Source organism: Schistocerca serialis, chromosome 11 (assembly GCF_023864345.2).
Source record: "Schistocerca serialis cubense isolate TAMUIC-IGC-003099 chromosome 11, iqSchSeri2.2, whole genome shotgun sequence".
Classification (NCBI taxonomy): domain Eukaryota; kingdom Metazoa; phylum Arthropoda; class Insecta; order Orthoptera; family Acrididae; genus Schistocerca; species Schistocerca serialis.
The window spans coordinates 210,474,776-210,492,067 of NC_064648.1; the positions used below are offsets into that span (position 1 = coordinate 210,474,776).

General features: G+C 47.9%; 1 protein-coding gene across 1 annotated transcript in view; it reads right to left on the reverse strand.

The window, feature by feature from the left end:
• The window catches only part of LOC126427130 (protein twist-like), a 191,073-nt gene that overhangs the window by 80,753 nt on the left and 93,028 nt on the right, over window positions 1-17,292 (reverse strand). The window contains exons 5-6 of the mRNA XM_050089355.1: window positions 12,081-12,291; window positions 2,719-2,917 (exon numbers count right to left, since the gene is read on the reverse strand). Of these exons, the coding sequence (XP_049945312.1) occupies window positions 2,739-2,917; window positions 12,081-12,291 (390 nt within the window). The 3' untranslated portion in view covers window positions 2,719-2,738. The remainder of the gene's footprint in view (window positions 1-2,718; window positions 2,918-12,080; window positions 12,292-17,292) is intronic.

Consider the following 17,292-nt stretch of genomic DNA (forward strand, 5'->3'; position numbering starts at 1 on the left):
CGCACAGGAGAAACAGCACTAAACACAACACTGATGTGGCACACTGACGGTGATCAAAATGGAGGATCTGCCAGGTGCAAGGAGATGAGGGTGACTGGCAGAAGGGAGGGAGGGGAAGAGAGGGCGGGAGATGGGTGGGGGGCGCGCTGAAGAGGGCCAGGTAGGGAGGGATGTGGGAGGGAAAGAGGCAAGGATGGGGTGCAGGGTCTCAGGGGAGGGGGGGGGAAGGAGGAAAATCCGCTCTGGGAGAAGGGGGGAGAGGAAAAAGTGGGCCATGGGGAGTGGGGGGGGGGGAACAGGGCCAGGTTATAGTTGGAAGGAAGGGCAGATGTCATGGCGAAGTTCAGCATCCGGGAGGGGGAGGCGCTCGAAATTGCCCTGGTGGAGGGTGTGGAGGTGGAGAGAGGGAGGGATACAGCGATAGAGGCGCGGCAACGGGTTGAGGGTGGAGAGGAAGGAGGAAACCAGAGGGTGGGGGGGGATCGAGCCTGCGGACAATGTAAAGGATGAGGAGGTGTTGGAGGAACAGGAGGAGGTGCGGGAAGGGGATCAGTTCATACAGGAGCCGTGTGGGGGAAGGAAGGCAATACGGAAGGCAAGGCGGAGTGTGTGGCATTTGGGGATTTGGAGGGCCTCGTAAAAGCGGGTGGGGGCGGAGATCCGGGCAACACTGGCATAACAGAGGATAGGATGGATGAGGGATTTGTAGGTGTGGAGGATGGTAGAAGGATGCAACCCCCATGTCTGGCCAGGCAGGAGTTTCAGAAGACGGAGGTGGGAATGGGCTTTCTGCTGGACGGTCTGGAGATGAGGGGTCCAGGTGAGGTGTCGGTCGAGGGTGAGGCCGAGGCATCTCAGGGTGGGGTGAGCTGGATGGTACGACCATAAAGGGTGATGTAGAAAGCATGGAGGCGAAAGGAGCGAGTGGTGCGGCCTATGATGATTGACTGTGCTGGTGTGTCACTCCTCTCTACATAATGGTAGGAAACTATGCGAGACTGACCCTTCGTATGGGCTTAAATAGCGTGCTGAGATCACGTGAATAGGCGGCAAGGGCAAAGATAACACCATACGAACACACCAGCTGCTACCATGACGACGGCGTCCTCGCTACACAACTAGAGGGCGCCTGATATACGCTTTATAAACCATGGCAACTGCGTCCTCACCACAAGGAGTAGAGGACGTTGTAGTCCTGCCATATTAGCCGTTTTAGTAAATTGACTCAAATGTTTTCTACGTAAATGTACGAATAGATATATTATAATACAAGACGACACCAGTTCTTGTGTGTCATAAATTGTTTTACTTTATATTATCGCACACAATGCAATATACTTTTACGAATTTTACCAGTTGACTACGGAACATTTGTTATTATTGTTATTATTGGTTCAAGACTTCCCTCGACTATAGGGTTTACTTTCTTTATTTTCGCAAAGTTATGATCTGTCGGTTCGTTCATTGACGTCTCTGTTCACTGTAATAAGTTTAGCGTCTGTGTTTTGCGACCGCACTGCAAAACCGTGCGATTAGTAGACGAAAGGACGTGCCTCTCCAATGGGAACCGAAAATATTTGAACGCAAGGTGATAGGTCAACCGATTCCTCCACAGGAAAACACGTCTGATATCTTCTATACGACACTGGTGACGGCACGTGCGTCACATGACAGGAATATGTTGTCGACCCACCTAATTTGTACACTTGGCGAATGGGTAAAAAGATTCTTCTACCTTGCCTGATTTAGGTTTTCTTGTGCATGTGATAATCACTCCCAAAAAAGTGATGAAAACATAAGAGTTTGTCACATAAACTGCAACAAATGAATGCAACAGTTTCACAGTCGCACAGTTTTCCCTGTGCTCTGTCAAAACATACGTTTTTAACGTTTTCAAATTTTTCCGTGTGTAGACCGTCAAATCCTGCCTATGTCCAAGCAAATCTGACCATGTCCTGGGATTTTGGGGAGCGAAGTTGATTATGTGTGAATGCCTGAACTCTGCTAATCGTCTGAAAATAAAAAATTAAACTTTTCACTCAAGGGAGGACTTGAACCAAGGACATTTCGTTCCGCAGCCGCACACGCTAACCACGGAACCACGGCGGTCTTGGGTTCATCCTCCCCTAGATGTTACCTATCTTGCACATGGACTACTCAGTTTGTATATTTTGCTTATTTTTTTCATAGTTCCACACAACTTCTTCCTGTTTTCTCGATTGATCTGTGTTTAGTTTTTCAAGGCCTATCCACTGTGCCAACTTATATCTAAATCTGAGGGGGGTGCGATGGGGAGGTTCCCTTGTAAGGAGCAGGTCCAGGGTTCGAAACCCGGCCCAGTACACATTACTGCTGATCGCGACTGATATCCCGATGCAGCTGACTGCAACGATGCCCTCCCTTTCCGTCTATTTCTTCTACTCTACAGCTTCAATTTACGTATGATCTCCCTAATGAATTTCTTACTCAGGTCAGATCTAATGACCACGGCACATTGAAAGTCACTGAGTTCTCTGGACTGAACCATTGTGATGTCACTGCTTCTCTACTGACAGTGGCTCCACCCCCTTTGATACTGGCGCGCCTGCCTCCCGTGCCATCTAGTTTCCCTTTGCAAATTACACAGGCGTGTCTGGACGGTGTAGCAATGGCTTCCACGCGACTCGCCCCCGTGACAAGAGACTGTGACTGGGTGGGGACGCGCGCCGCGGCACCCACCTGGCTGGCCTGGGGCGGCGCTACACGTGCTGTGACCAGTCGCCCTCCATCCGCCACACGCTGAACGCGTAGCTGAGCCGCTCGTGCGCCATGTAGGAGCAGGGCGAGCCGGCCGACATGAGCGCCAGCCGCGCGCCGGGAGAACACGCCCCGCTGCCGCCGCCGCCGCTGCTGCCCGAGCTGCCGCCGCCAGCGCCCCCTGTGCACCGACAGCGGCACAAAACACAACATGTTGACACACCTCCAGCCAGCGGGCGCCGCTTGTTGGGCAGCCTGTAAGCAACAGACTTTGTGGGCAGGGTGTAGTCGTATCACTAATGACCAACTACTTCCTAGACATACGGTAGAGTAGCAATTGCTATATAGGCTGTCATTAGGAACTTTCGAGACAGGGTGTAGTTGGCACTTTTGGTACTATACTTACGGATCATACTGTAGAGTAAAGCCTTTTTTTAATTTATTTTTATTTTTAATAAGCAGTCTGTGCTTTGCGTGCAACACGAATGTTGACATCCAGAAATAGGTCACAATTTGTTAGACAGAATTTTGCAGCAACATATCTGGTCTCAGTGTAGTCATCTCATAAATGAGCGCCGGCCGAAGCGGACGAGCGGCTCTAGACGCTTCAATCCAGAACCGCACAACTGCTACGGTCACAGCTTCGAATCCTGCCTCTAGCATGGATGTGTGTGCTACCCTTAGGTTAGTTAGGTTTAAGTAGTTCTAAGTTGTAGGGGACTGATGACCGCAGATGTTAAGTCCCATAGTGCTCAGAGCCATTTGAACCATTTTCATCATAAATGAGCAATACTTCCTACACATCCTGTAGTGGAGAATTTTTTAAGCAGGGTGTAGTTAGGCCTCTTTGAGACGGGATGTATTTGGCACTTTGGGACTATTCTTCGGTACCGAGCTGCGAGGTACACTTCGTTTCTTTTTTTTTTTTTTCTTTTAAGCGTATTTACTATGCTTTGTCTTCAACACGATTGTTGATGTGCTACCACACATAAGTCAGAACTTGTTAGGGACCATGTAAAAGCCAAATTTATTGGCAGGGTGTACTCATTTTACAGATGATATGTACTTCCGACAGCCGGCCGCGGTGGCCGAGCGGTTCTAGGCGCTTCAATCCGGTACTGCGCTACTGCTAAGGTCACAGGTTCGAATCCTGCCTCGGGCATGGATGTGTGTGATGTTCTTAGGTTAGTTAGGTTTAAGTACTTCTAAGTTCTAGGGGACTGATGACCTCCGATGTTAAGTCCCATAGTGCTCAGAGTCATTTGAACCATTTTTTTTCTGTACTTCCTAGAAGTACTTTAGAGTAGGAATTGTTAGGCAGGGTGTAGTTAGGAACTTTCGAGACACAGTGTAATTGTCACTTTTGGGACCATACTTCTGTGTCGCGCTGTGGAATACTTTTTTATTTTACTTTATTTTATTTTATTTGTTTTTAATGAGCTGTCTCTGCTTTTGATGGAATACGAATGTTGACATCCATAACAGGTCACAATTTGTTAGACTGCCTGTAGAAAAGACAAGAAGGCTCTAAGCACTATGAGACTACACATCTGAGGTCACGAGTCCCCTAGAACAGAACTACTTAAACCTAACTAACCTAAGGACATCACACACATCCATGCCCGAAGCAGGATTCGAACCTGCGACCGTAGCAGTAGCGCTGTTCCAGACTGAAGTGCTTGCCTATAGCAGCAAACTATCTGGTCAGGGTGTAGACATCTTATGAATGAGCAATACTTCCTACACACCCTGTAGAGAAGAATTTTTTAGGTAGTGTGTAGTTAGGGCCCATTGAGGCAGGGTGTATTTGGAAATTTTGGAACTACTCTTTTTTTTTTTTTAACGCACTGGCTATGCTTTGTGTTCACCAAGAACGTTGACAAGCTGCCACTCACAGGTCACAACTTGCTAGGGACCCTGGCTGTAGTCATTTTACAAATGATCAACACTTCCTAGAAATACTGTATAGGATGTAGTTAGGAACTGTCGAGACACAGTGTAATTGGCACTTTTGGGACCATACTTGTGCGACACCCTACAGAGCACTATTCCTTTTTTAATTCATAGACTGTGCTCTATGTGCAGCAAGAATAATGACAACTCGCCACTCATGGGTCACAACTTGTTAGGCAGCCTGTAGCAGCAACTTCGTCGGCTGGGTGCAGTCATCTTGCAAATGATTCTTAGACATAAGGAATTGTCAGGCAGCAGTTGTCGGGAACTTTCGAGCCAATGTGTATTTGGCGCTATTGGGTCTACAATGCTACTATGTTGGAGCCTCATTTCCGAGACATCCTGCAGAGAACGAATTATAGGACAGGGTGTGAAAACATCCTGTATCCAGAGAAAACTCGCCGGTGTTGGGACAACAGTCCTGTGACATATTAAATAGAAAAACCCCACCTTGGCATGCCTCCTGTTTTTGGGGCATAGTTTCCTGCATGTGCCGTCGAAAATGAATTGTTGGGTGGGTGAAATTAGAAACTTCGCAAACAAGAAGTACATTATCTGATCAGATGTAGTGGGACACATGTTAGTTGCCGGCCGCTGTGACACAGCGGTTCTAGGCGCTTCAGTCTAGACCCGCCCTTCTGCTACGGACTCAGGTCCGAATCCTGCCTCGGGCATGGATGTGTACGATGTTCTTAGGTTAGTTAGGTTTAAGTAGTTCTAAGTTGAGGGGACTGATGACCTCAGATGTTAAGTCCCGTAGTGCTCAGAGCCATCTGAACCATTTTGAACACATATTAGTTGACATTTATGTGTGGTGTTTCCGCCGACCGCCTTTAAACTGACGCCTTCAATTCAGCTGGGATCACGTTCAGTGAGGTGTCCAAATGTCTGTCGAGGATTCAGAGTCCATTCTTTTTCAAGAGGCGATACGAGAGAAAACAGTGATGTTGCGTGCAGAGTTCTAGAGCGAAGTCGACTATCTAACTCATCCTAAAGGTGTTTCACTCGGTTCATGTTGGGGCTCTGGGCAGTGTGGGCAATTTCAGGAGTGTCATTGTCCACAGAACATTGCCTCGCAGACGCTGCTGTCTGATAGCGTGCATTGTCATACTGATGTTCTTGTTGTGGTCTTCAGTCTAGAGACTGGGTTGATGCAGCTTCCATGCTACTCTATCCTGTGCAAGTTTCTTCACCTCCCAGTACGTACTGCAACCTACATCCTTCTGAATCTGCTTAGTGTATTCATCTCTTGGTCTACCTCTACGATTACTACCCTCCACACTGCCCTCCAACACTTGTGTTCTCTTCTTGTCAAAACTATTTATCGTTCATGTTCCATACATGGCTACACTCCATACAAATACTTTCAGAAACGACTTCCTGACACTTAAATCTATACTCGATGTTAACAAATTTCTCCAGAAATGCTTTCCTTGCCATTGCCAGTCTACATTTTATATCCTCTCTACTTCGACCATCATCAGTTATTTTGCTCCCCAAATAGCAAAACTCATTTACTAATTTAAGCGTCTCATTTCCTAATCTAATTCCCGCAGCATTACCCGATTTAATTCGAGTACATTCCATTACCCTCGTTTTGCTTATGTTGATGTTCATCTTATATCCTCCTTTCAAGACACTGTCCATTCCATTCAACTGCTCTTCCAACCCCTTTGCCGTCTCTGACAGAATTACAACGTCATCGGCAAGCCTCAAAGTTTTTATTTCTTCTCCATGGATTTTAATTCCTACTCCGAATTTTTCTTTTGTTTCCTTTACTGCTTGCTCAATATACAGATTGAATAACATCAGGGATAGGCTATAATGTCGTGTGGCTAGGGCCTCCCGTCAGGTAAACCGTTCGCCTGGTGGAAGTCTTTTGAGTCGACGCCACTTTGGCGACCTGCGTGTCGATGAGGATGAAACGACGATGATAAGGAGAACACGATACCCAGTCCCTGAGCGGAGAAAATCTCCGACCCAGCCGGGAATCGAACCCGCACCGTTAGGTATAACATTCCGTCGCCCTGACCACTCAGCTACCAGGGGCGGAGGCTACAACCCTGTCTCACTCCCTTCCCAACCACTGCTTCCCTTCCATGCCCCTCGACTCTTATAACTGCTATCTGATTTCTGTACAAATTGTAAATAGCCTTTCGCTCTCCCTGTATTTTACCCCGGCCACCATCAGAATTTGGAAGAAAGTATTCCAGTCAACATTGTCAAAAGCTTTCTCTAAGTCTACAAATGCTAGAAACGTAGGTTTGCCTTTCCTTAATCTTTCTTCTAAGATAAGTCGTAGGGTCTGTATTGCCTCACGTGTTCCAACATTTCTACGGATTCCAAACTGATCTTCCCCAAGGTCAGCTTCTACCAGTTTCTCCATTCGTCTGTAAAGAATTCGCATTAGTATTTTGCAGCTGTGACTTATTAAACTGACAGTTCGGTAATTTTCACATCTTTTAACACCTGCTTGCTTTGGGATTGTAATTATTACATTCTTCTTGAAGTCTGAGGGCATTTCGCCTGTCTCATACATCTTGCTCGCCAGATGGTAGAGTTTTGTCAGGACTGGCTCTCCCAAGTCCGTCAGTAGTTCTAATGGAATGTTGTCTACTCCCGGGGCCTTGTTTCGACTCAGGTCTTTCAGTGCTCTGTCAAACTCTTTGCGCAGTATCGTATACATTACGTATGTAGGTTGTGGACAGTTGGGAATGGGGGGGTCTCATGGAAAGCATGCAAGGGATAAGTCCCTGCAGTCGCGCTATTCATTTTTGTCCTCGGTGGGTCAGGTGGACAGAGCGTCTGCCCTGTAAGCAGGAGGTACTGTGTTCGAGTCCCGGTTAGGGCACAGATTTTCAGCTGTGTCCATCGAGGTATATCAACAACATCTGTCGGCAGCTGAGTCCCTCATTTAATTATCATTAATTCTAGGAAGCTGCACGGTCGTCAATGGTATCTGTTCTTTCGAGAACAGTTACTATCTTGATACTAGCTTGAATATTCGGCACTGCTCGGCAGCCGTCTTAATGCTTTTATAGCGTGTCCGTGCAGTGATCGGTCGTTCCTTAAGTTGTGGAAGTAATCGGTAGCAAACCGTGGCATGTAGACTGAAATACTGTATGTTATCAAAAGTGTTAACGTTTACTGAGTGTTAGAAGAAATTATAATTTGTGACCCCTAAGAAATCGATATTGTCACTTGAAATAGTCATCATAATATCCCTGGGGGAATTGTTTAATGAGATTATTTCTACGGAAAGTTTGTTTGAAAAGTAAGGAGAGACTGCTACCTAACATAGCGGGCCTGGAGGGAATAGCGACAGGGTCTTTATACACTGGAGCCCATAGTACAGAAGTTACACTGCAGCGGTAACTTGAGCGGACGGATAGCATTTGCAGATGACGTTCGTTGTAAACGCTGACTCCGGAAGAACTGTAGTGGAACACACGCACCTCCATCCAATATTTGAACAATTAAATATTATGGGTTTAGATTAACAAATGCGGAGATAGGAAATCAGGGGAACAACTGAAATAGCGCATCGGTTCACTGCAATTTGCATTTATTGTAACACTTGATGACACAACAAGAAAATGTCGCATGTTACACTTGACAGATAATAGCACTAGAACAATAACAAACAACTGATTTAGTTTTTTGCACAATACTTAGAGTTCAACAGGCAGGGAAACACACTAAGTTCTCCTATAAATGTAAATGTGCGCGTAGGCGCGTTAAAAAATTGGTTATCAAACAGTCACTTATAACATCAAGGCAGGCACAGCCCATGTAAAGACAAGTTTACAGGTTGACAAGAACATCAAGATGAATATCAGGAAGGTGCACCGTCCACAACACCTTACGGCGACAGTCAACCTCCATTAAGTTTCTTTCTTTCGAATATGACATTAAGTACAGATCAATACTAATAATATATATATATATATATATATATATATATATATATATATATATATATACACACTCCTGGAAATGGAAAAAAGAACACATTGACACCGGTGTGTCAGGCCCACCATACTTGCTCCGGACACTGCGAGAGGGCTGTACAAGCAATGATCACACGCACGGCACAGCGGACACACCAGGAACCGCGGTGTTGGCCGTCGAATGGCGCTAGCTGCGCAGCATTTGTGCACCGCCGCCGTCAGTGTCAGCCAGTTTGCCGTGGCATACGGAGCTCCATCGCAGTCTTTAACACTGGTAGCATGCCGCGACAGCGTGGACGTGAACCGTATGTGCAGTTGACGGACTTTGAGCGAGGGCGTATAGTGGGCATGCGGGAGGCCGGGTGGACGTACCGCCGAATTGCTCAACACGTGGGGCGTGAGGTCTCCACAGTACATCGATGTTGTCGCCAGTGGTCGGCGGAAGGTGCACGTGCCCGTCGACCTGGGACCGGACCGCAGCGACGCACGGATGCACGCCAAGACCGTAGGATCCTACGCAGTGCCGTAGGGGACCGCACCGCCACTTCCCAGCAAATTAGGGACACTGTTGCTCCTGGGGTATCGGCGAGGACCATTCGCAACCGTCTCCATGAAGCTGGGCTACGGTCCCGCACACCGTTAGGCTGTCTTCCGCTCACGCCCCAACATCGTGCAGCCCGCCTCCAGTGGTGTCGCGACAGGCGTGAATGGAGGGACGAATGGAGACGTGTCGTCTTCAGCGATGAGAGTCGCTTCTGCCTTGGTGCCAATGATGGTCGTATGCGTGTTTGGCGCCGTGCAGGTGAGCGCCACAATCAGGACTGCATACGACCGAGGCACACAGGGCCAACACCCGGCATCATGGTGTGGGGAGCGATCTCCTACACTGGCCGTACACCACTGGTGATCGTCGAGGGGACACTGAATAGTGCACGGTACATCCAAACCGTCATCGAACCCATCGTTCTACCATTCCTAGACCGGCAAGGGAACTTGCTGTTCCAACAGGACAATGCACGTCCGCATGAATCCCGTGCCACCCAACGTGCTCTAGAAGGTGTAAGTCAACTACCCTGGCCAGCACGATCTCCGGATCTGTCCCCCATTGAGAATGTTTGGGACTGGATGAAGCGTCGTCTCACGCGGTCTGCACGTCCAGCACGAACGCTGGTCCAACTGAGGCGCCAGGTGGAAATGGCATGGCTAGCCGTTCCACAGGACTACATCCAGCATCTCTACGATCGTCTCCATGGGAGAATAGCATCCTGCATTGCTGCGGAAGGTGGATATACACTGTACTAGTGCCGACATTGTGCATGCTCTGTTGCCTGTGTCTATGTGCCTGTGGTTCTGTCAGTGTGATCATGTGATGTATCTGACCCCAGGAATGTGTCAATAAAGTTTCCCCTTCCTGGGACATGAATTCACGGTGTTCTTATTTCAATTTCCAGGAGTGTATATATATATATATATATATATATATATATATATATATATATATATATATATATACGCCAAGAAGAAATGCAGATGATAAATGGGTATTCATTGGACAAATATACAGGGTGATTCAAAAAGAATATCACAACTTTAGGAATTTAAAACTCTGCAACGACAAAAGGCAGAGCTAAGCACAATCTGTCGGCGAATTAAGGGAGCTATAAAGTTTCATTTAGTTGTACATTTGTTCGCTTGAGGCGCTGTTGACTAGGCGTCAGCGTCAGTTGATGCTAAGATGGCGACCGCTCAACAGAAAGCTTTTTGTGTTATTGAGTACGGCAGAAGTGAATCGACGACAGTTGTTCAGCGTGCATTTCGAACGAAGTATGGTGTTAAACCTCCTGATAGGTGCTGTATTAAACGTTGGTATAAACAGTTTACAGAGAATGGGTGTTTGCGCAAAGGGAAAAGTTCTGGACGGCCGAGAACGAGTGATGAAAATGTAGCACGCATCCAGCAAGCATTTGTTCGCAGCCCAAGAAAATCGACTTGCAGAGCTAGCAGAGAGCTGCAAATTCCACAATCAACCACATTGGCACTTATCTGTCCGTAACTACCTGAACGTCAACTACCCGAGGCGATGGATCGGCCGCCAGGCAGCCCGTGACAGAGCACTTCATCACTGGCCTCCAAGAAGCCCTGATCTTACCCCCTGCGATTTTCTCTTATGGGGGTATGTTAAGGATATGGTGTTTCGGCCACCTCTCCCAGCCACCATTGATGATTTGAGACCAGAAATAACAGCAGCTATCCAAACTGTTACGCCTGATATGCTACAGAGAGTGTGGAACGAGTTGGAGTATCGGGTTGATATTGCTCGAGTGTCTGGAGGGGGCCATATTGAACATCTCTGAACTTGTTTTTGAGTGAAAAAAAAACCTTTTTAAATACTCTTTGTAATGACGTATAACAGAAGGTTATATTATGTTTCTTTCATTAGATACACATTTTTAAAGTTGTGGTATTCTTTTTGAATCACCCTGTATTATACTAGAACTGACATGTCATTACATTTTCACGCAATTTGGGTGCATAGATCCTGAGAAATCAGTACCCAGAACAACCACCTCTGGCCGTAATATCGGCCTTGATACGCCTGGGAGTTGAGTCAAACAGAGCTCGAATGGCGTGTACAGGTACAGCTGCCCATGCAGCTTCAACACAATACCACAGTTCATCGAGAGTAGTGACTGGCGTATTGTGACGAGCCAGTTGCTCGGCCACCATTGACCAGACGTTTTCAGTTGGTGAGAGATCTGGAGAATGTGCTCGCTGGGGCAGTAGTCGAACATTTTCCGTATCATGAAAGGCCCGTACAGGACCTGCAACATGCGGTCGCGCATTATCCTGCTGAAAAGTACGGTTTCGCAGGGATAGAATGAAGGGTAGAGCCACGTGTCGTAACACATCTGAAATGTAAAGTCCACTGTTCAAAGTGCCGTCAATACGAACAAGAGGTGGCCGAGGTGTATAACCAATGGCACCCCATACCATCACGCCGGGTGATACGCCAGTATGGCGATGACCAATACACGCTTCCAATGTGCGTTCACCGCCATATCGCCAAACACGGATGCGACCATGATGTTGCTATAAATATATCACAGCATCTTCTTCCTGCCAGTTAAATTTCGCGTCTGTAGCACGTCATCTTCGTAGTGTAGCAATTTTAATGGCCAGTAGTGTATGTTGGGCGCGGCAACTAGTTCGTTGCAGAGCCCGTATGTCTCGTGGGCCCCGATGTGGAAGGTATGACGTGTGGGGCGTGGCATTACAAGGGGCTGTCGCCCAAGGGGCGGACGGGCTGTGCCGTTGCGGTGCGTGGCGGAGAGTACTCACCGCTATCCACGGCCGGGTCGCAGAGCTGCGGGCCGTCGTGGTGGCAGGCGAGCGCCGGCCCGCCCCCGCCGCCGGCGCCGCCCCCGCCGCCGCCCCCGCCGCCGCCCCCGCCGGCGCTGTCGTGCTCGGCCTGCTGCAGCACCTGGTACAGGAAGTCGATGTACCTGGCGGCCAGCTTGAGCGTCTGGATCTTGCTCAGCTTGTCCGACGGCAGCGTGGGGATGATCTTGCGCAGCGCCGCGAACGCCTCGTTCAGGCTCTGCGTGCGCTGGCGCTCGCGCACGTTCGCCATCACTCGCTGCTGCTGCAGCTCCTGCAAAAAAACATACGTAGCAGGCATTTCAGAAGCATCGCGTATCCGTACCGGTGTTCTGTAAAGGCAGGGACTCCCCTGGCTCCTCCGTTTTAGCACAATTTTACAACAGCTTTTGACGTGATCATATGCAGGGTGGTCCATTGATCGTGACCCGGCAAAATATCTCACGAAATAGGCATAAAACGAAAAAACTACAAAGAACGAAACTTGTCTAGCTTGAAGGGGGAAACCAGATGGCCCTATGGTTGCCCAGCTAGATGGCGCTGCCATAGGTCAAACGGATATCAACTGCCGTTTTTTTAAAATGGGAACCCCCATTTTTAGTACATATTCGTGTAGTACGCAAAGAAATCTGAATGTTTTAGTTGGACCACATTTTTCGCTTTGTGATAGATGGCGCTGTGATAGTCACAAACATATGGCTCACAAGTTTAGACGAACAACTGGTAACAGTAGTTTTTTTTAAATTAAAATACGAAACGTAGGTACGGTTGTAGATTGTATTTCGGTTGTTCCAATGTGATACATGTACCTTTGTGAACTTATCGTTTCTGAGAACGCATGCTGTTACATTATAATTACCTGTAAATATCATATTAATGCAATATATGCTCAAAATGATGTCCGTCAATCTCAGTGCATTTGGCAATACGTGTAACGACATTCCTCTGAACAGCGAGTAGTTCACCTTCCGTAATGTTCGCACATGCATTGACAATGCGCTGACACATGTTGTCAGGCGTTGTCGGTGGATCACGATAGCAAATATCCTTCAACTTTCCCCACAGAAAGAAATCCGGGGACGTCAGATCCGGTGAACGTGCGGGCCACGGTACGGTGCTTCAACGACCAATCCACCTGTCGTGAAATATGCTATTCGATACCGCTTCAACCGCACTCGACCTATGTGCCGGACATCCGTCATGTTGGAAGTATCGCCATTCTGTCATGAAGTGAAACATCTTGTAGTAACATCGCTAGAACATTACGTAGGAAATCAGCATACACTGCACCATTCAGATTGCCATCGATAAAATGGGGGCCAATTATCCTTCCTCCCACAATGCCGCACCATACATTCACCCGCCAAGGTCGCTGATGTTCCACTTGTCGCAGCCATCGTGGATTTTCCGTTGCCCAATAGTGCATATTATGCCGGTTTACGTTACCGCTGTTGGTGAATGACGCTTCGTCGCTAAATAGAATGCGTGCAAAAAATCTGTCATCGTCCCGTAATTTCTCTTGTGCCCAGTGGCAGAACTGTACACGACGTTGAAAGTCGTCGCCATGCAATTCCTGGTGCATAGAAATATGGTACGGATGCAATCGATGTTGATGCAGCATTCTCAACACCAACGTTTTTGAGATTCCCCATTCTCGCGCAATTTGTCTGCTACTGATGTGCGGATTATCCGCGACAGCAGCTGAAACACCTACTTGCGCATCGTCATTTGTTGCAGGTCGTGGTTGACGTTTCACTCGTGGCTGAACACTTCCTGTTTCCTTAAATAACGTAACTATCCGGCGAACGGTCCGGGCACTTGGATGTTGTCCAGGATACCGAGCAGCATACATAGCACACGCCCGTTGGGCATTTTGATCCCAGTAGCCATACATCAACACGATATCGACCTTTTGCGCTGTTGGTAAGCCGTCCATTTTAACACGGGTAATGTATCACGAAGCAAATACCGTTCGCACTGGCGGAATGTTACGTGATACCACGTGTTTATACGTTTGTGACTATTACAGCGCCATCTATCACAAAGCGAAAAAAGTGGTCCAACTAATACATTCATATTTCTTTACGTACTACAGGTATATGTAATAAAAATGGGGGTTCCTATTTAAAAAACGCAGTTGATATCCGTTTGACCTATGGCAGCGCCATCTAGCGGGCCAACCATAGCGCCATCTGGTTTCCCCCTTCAAGCTAGACGAGTTTCGTTCTATGTAGTTTTTTCGTTTGGTGCTTATTCCGTAAGATATTTGGTCCGGTCACGATCGATGGACCACCCTGTATAGACGTAGTGCCTCTTCAATATCTTCTCCAGGAACAGTATTACCTCATACTTTGAATTCAGCCAGTGGCAGAATCGGTGATTGCGGAGTACCAGGGAGGTTTCCGGCCAGGGCGGTCAACAGTAGATCACATCTTTAATTTCCGGCAGCTCACTGAGACGCTGGGTGAATATGGTAAAAATTTGCATATTTTATTTGTTGATTTTAAGAAGGCCTGCGATTCTATACATCGCAAGAGCCTGCTCAGCTGTTGAAGGGAGTTTGGCATGGCAGAGAAACTTATCAATCTGTCTGAGCGAAACACATGCAAAGATGAAGATGGAAATCGCGTACTGAGGAATTTGAAATTGTGACAGGACTCAAACAAGCTCAACTTTGCCTTCGAGAAGATCGTACGCGAGACTTTCCAAGAGAAATAAGGGATTGAAATCGAAGGAAAGAGACTGGCGTACTTAGCCAATGCAGACGACATCTGTTTACTCTCTACGTCTGAAGAGAAGTTGGAGCAAATGACGAGAGTACTAAAGGAGGCTGTCAGCAAATTTGGGCTAAACATAAACGAAGCCAAGAAAGAGTACCTCGTTATGACGCATGGACAAGGTCAGGCCGCTGGTCATCTGCAATCAGTACAGGTGGGAGACCAGTCCTACAAGAGAATGCATGAATTCAAATACCTAGGGGCACTTTTCACTGAGAACTCATCATGTGAAGCAGAGATCAATGCCAGAATTCAAGCAGGAAACCGATCTTACCACGGCATAGCACAACTGCTTCGGTCCATATATCTCTCCAGACATTTCAAGATTCGACTATACAAAACCCTGATCCAGCCTGTTATTCTATATGGCTGTGAGACATGGAGTATCCGGAAACAGAACTTACATAAGCTCCGCGTTTTTGAGAGGAAAGTGCTTCCGGAGATCTTCGGACACAAAGGAATGCAGGATCAGACACAAGCTGAGGACCATGAGGAACTATGCCAGCATCCCAACATAGCAGGAACTGTCAAAGCCAAATGAATCCAGTGGGCTGGCCATGTGGCCCAGATGGAAGATCACAAATGGCCACGGAAGCTCATGGATTTCGCACCTACAGGAAAGAGACCCCCAGGGAGACCGAAGAAGTGTTGGAGGGATGGTCTCCATGAAGATTTAAACCATGCGTCAATAGATGTGGATGAATGGCGGGTAGCAGCAATGGACAGAATACAGCCGGCCGCGGTGGTCTAGCGGTTCTAGGCGCTCAGTCCGGACCCGCCCGACTGCTACGGTCGCAGGTTCGAATCCTGCCTCGGGCATGGACGTGTGTGATGTCCTTAGGTTAGTTAGGTTTAAGTAGTTCTAAGTTCTAGGGGACTGATGACCACAGATGTTTAGTCCCATAGTGCTCAAAGCCATTTGACAGAATACAGTGGAGGAGGAAACGTAACAGCGTGCGGTCCACTGGACCTGATCATGTAGAAGAAGAACAAGAAGAAGAAGAACAGCATACTGAACAATCATTCTGAGGGTGGCCCTCTGCAAGGGCTGCTTTACCGCCACACCATCGCATTCCCCTCAGATTCAGAGGTAAGATGGCCCAGCATATAGCCCGTCAAAAACACAGATCAAGGATGAAAACAGGAAGAAGGTGCACTGAACAGAAAAAAAAGCAAAATAGAAACAGTGGCCGTTCCAACAACAAGAAGTGAAATAAAGAGCAGTCTAAATAGCAGTGCCGTCGTGGGTAATTGGTGATGGTGTTAGACTATCAAGCAGGTCTGTCGTGTTCGAAACTCTCTCGCGCTTGGCAGACCGGATGCTCACCCATCCAAGTGCCAGCCCAGCAGGACTAAGATAAGCACTGTCGGGCTGGGCTAGCACTTGGATGGGTGTCTATCCGGTCTGCCGGGCGCTGTTGGCAAGCGGGGTGCACTCAGCCCTTGTGAGGCAAGCAGAGGAGCTACTTGACTGAGAAGTAGCGGCTCCGGTCTCTGAAACTGACGTACGGCCAGGAGAGCGGTGTGCTGACCACATGACCCTTCGTACCAGCATCCAGTGACGTCTGTGGGCTGGGGATGACATGGTGGCCGGTAGGTACCGTTGGACCTTCATGGCCTGTTCGGACAGAGTATAGTTTAGTTCTCTAGTTTTGGCAGTTGTCACACTACTCACTACTTATAGAATATAAGCCATGTGGCAAGAATGCATTACCGTCGAAAGTAAATGAGATAAGACTGACAGGTGAGACGTATGCAAGCATCGTGTCTGATCACCTGCAACCATTCATGTCCACTGTGCATTCTGACAGATTTGGGCAATTCCAGCAGGACAATGCGATACCCCACACGTCCAGAATTGCTACAGAGTGGCTCCACAAACACTCTTCCGTGTTAAAAACTTTTCCGCTGGCCACCAAACTCCCCAGACATGAACATTATTGAGCATATCTGGGATGCCTTGCAACGTGCTGTTCAGAAGAGATCTCCACCCCCCTCGTATTCTTACGGATTTATGGCCTGCCCTGCAGGATTCATGGTGTCAGTTCCCTCCAGCACTACTTCAGACATTAGCTGAGTCCATGACACGTCGTGTTGCGGCAATTCCGCGTTCTCGCGTGAGCCTGCACGATATTTGACTCTTGAGTGTAACCGGCCGGTGTGACCGAGCGGTTCTAGGCGCTTCAGTCTGGAACCGCGCGACCGCTACGGTCGCCGGTTCGAATCCTGCCTCGGGCGTGGATGTGTGTGTTGTCCTTAGGTTGGTTAGGTTTAAGTAGTTCTAAGTTCTAGGGGACTGATGACCTCAGATGTTAAGTCCCATAGTGCTCAGAGCCATTTGAACCATTTTCTTCAGTGTAGAATACGACTCACGCGGTAAGAGTCCATTACCGTCGCAAGTAAATGTGATGAATAGTAAGAGCAGGCGAGATCCACACAGATGGCTCGCAGAGATGAAAACAACAAATAAACGGGTGTGAACTACGTTACAAAAAAGG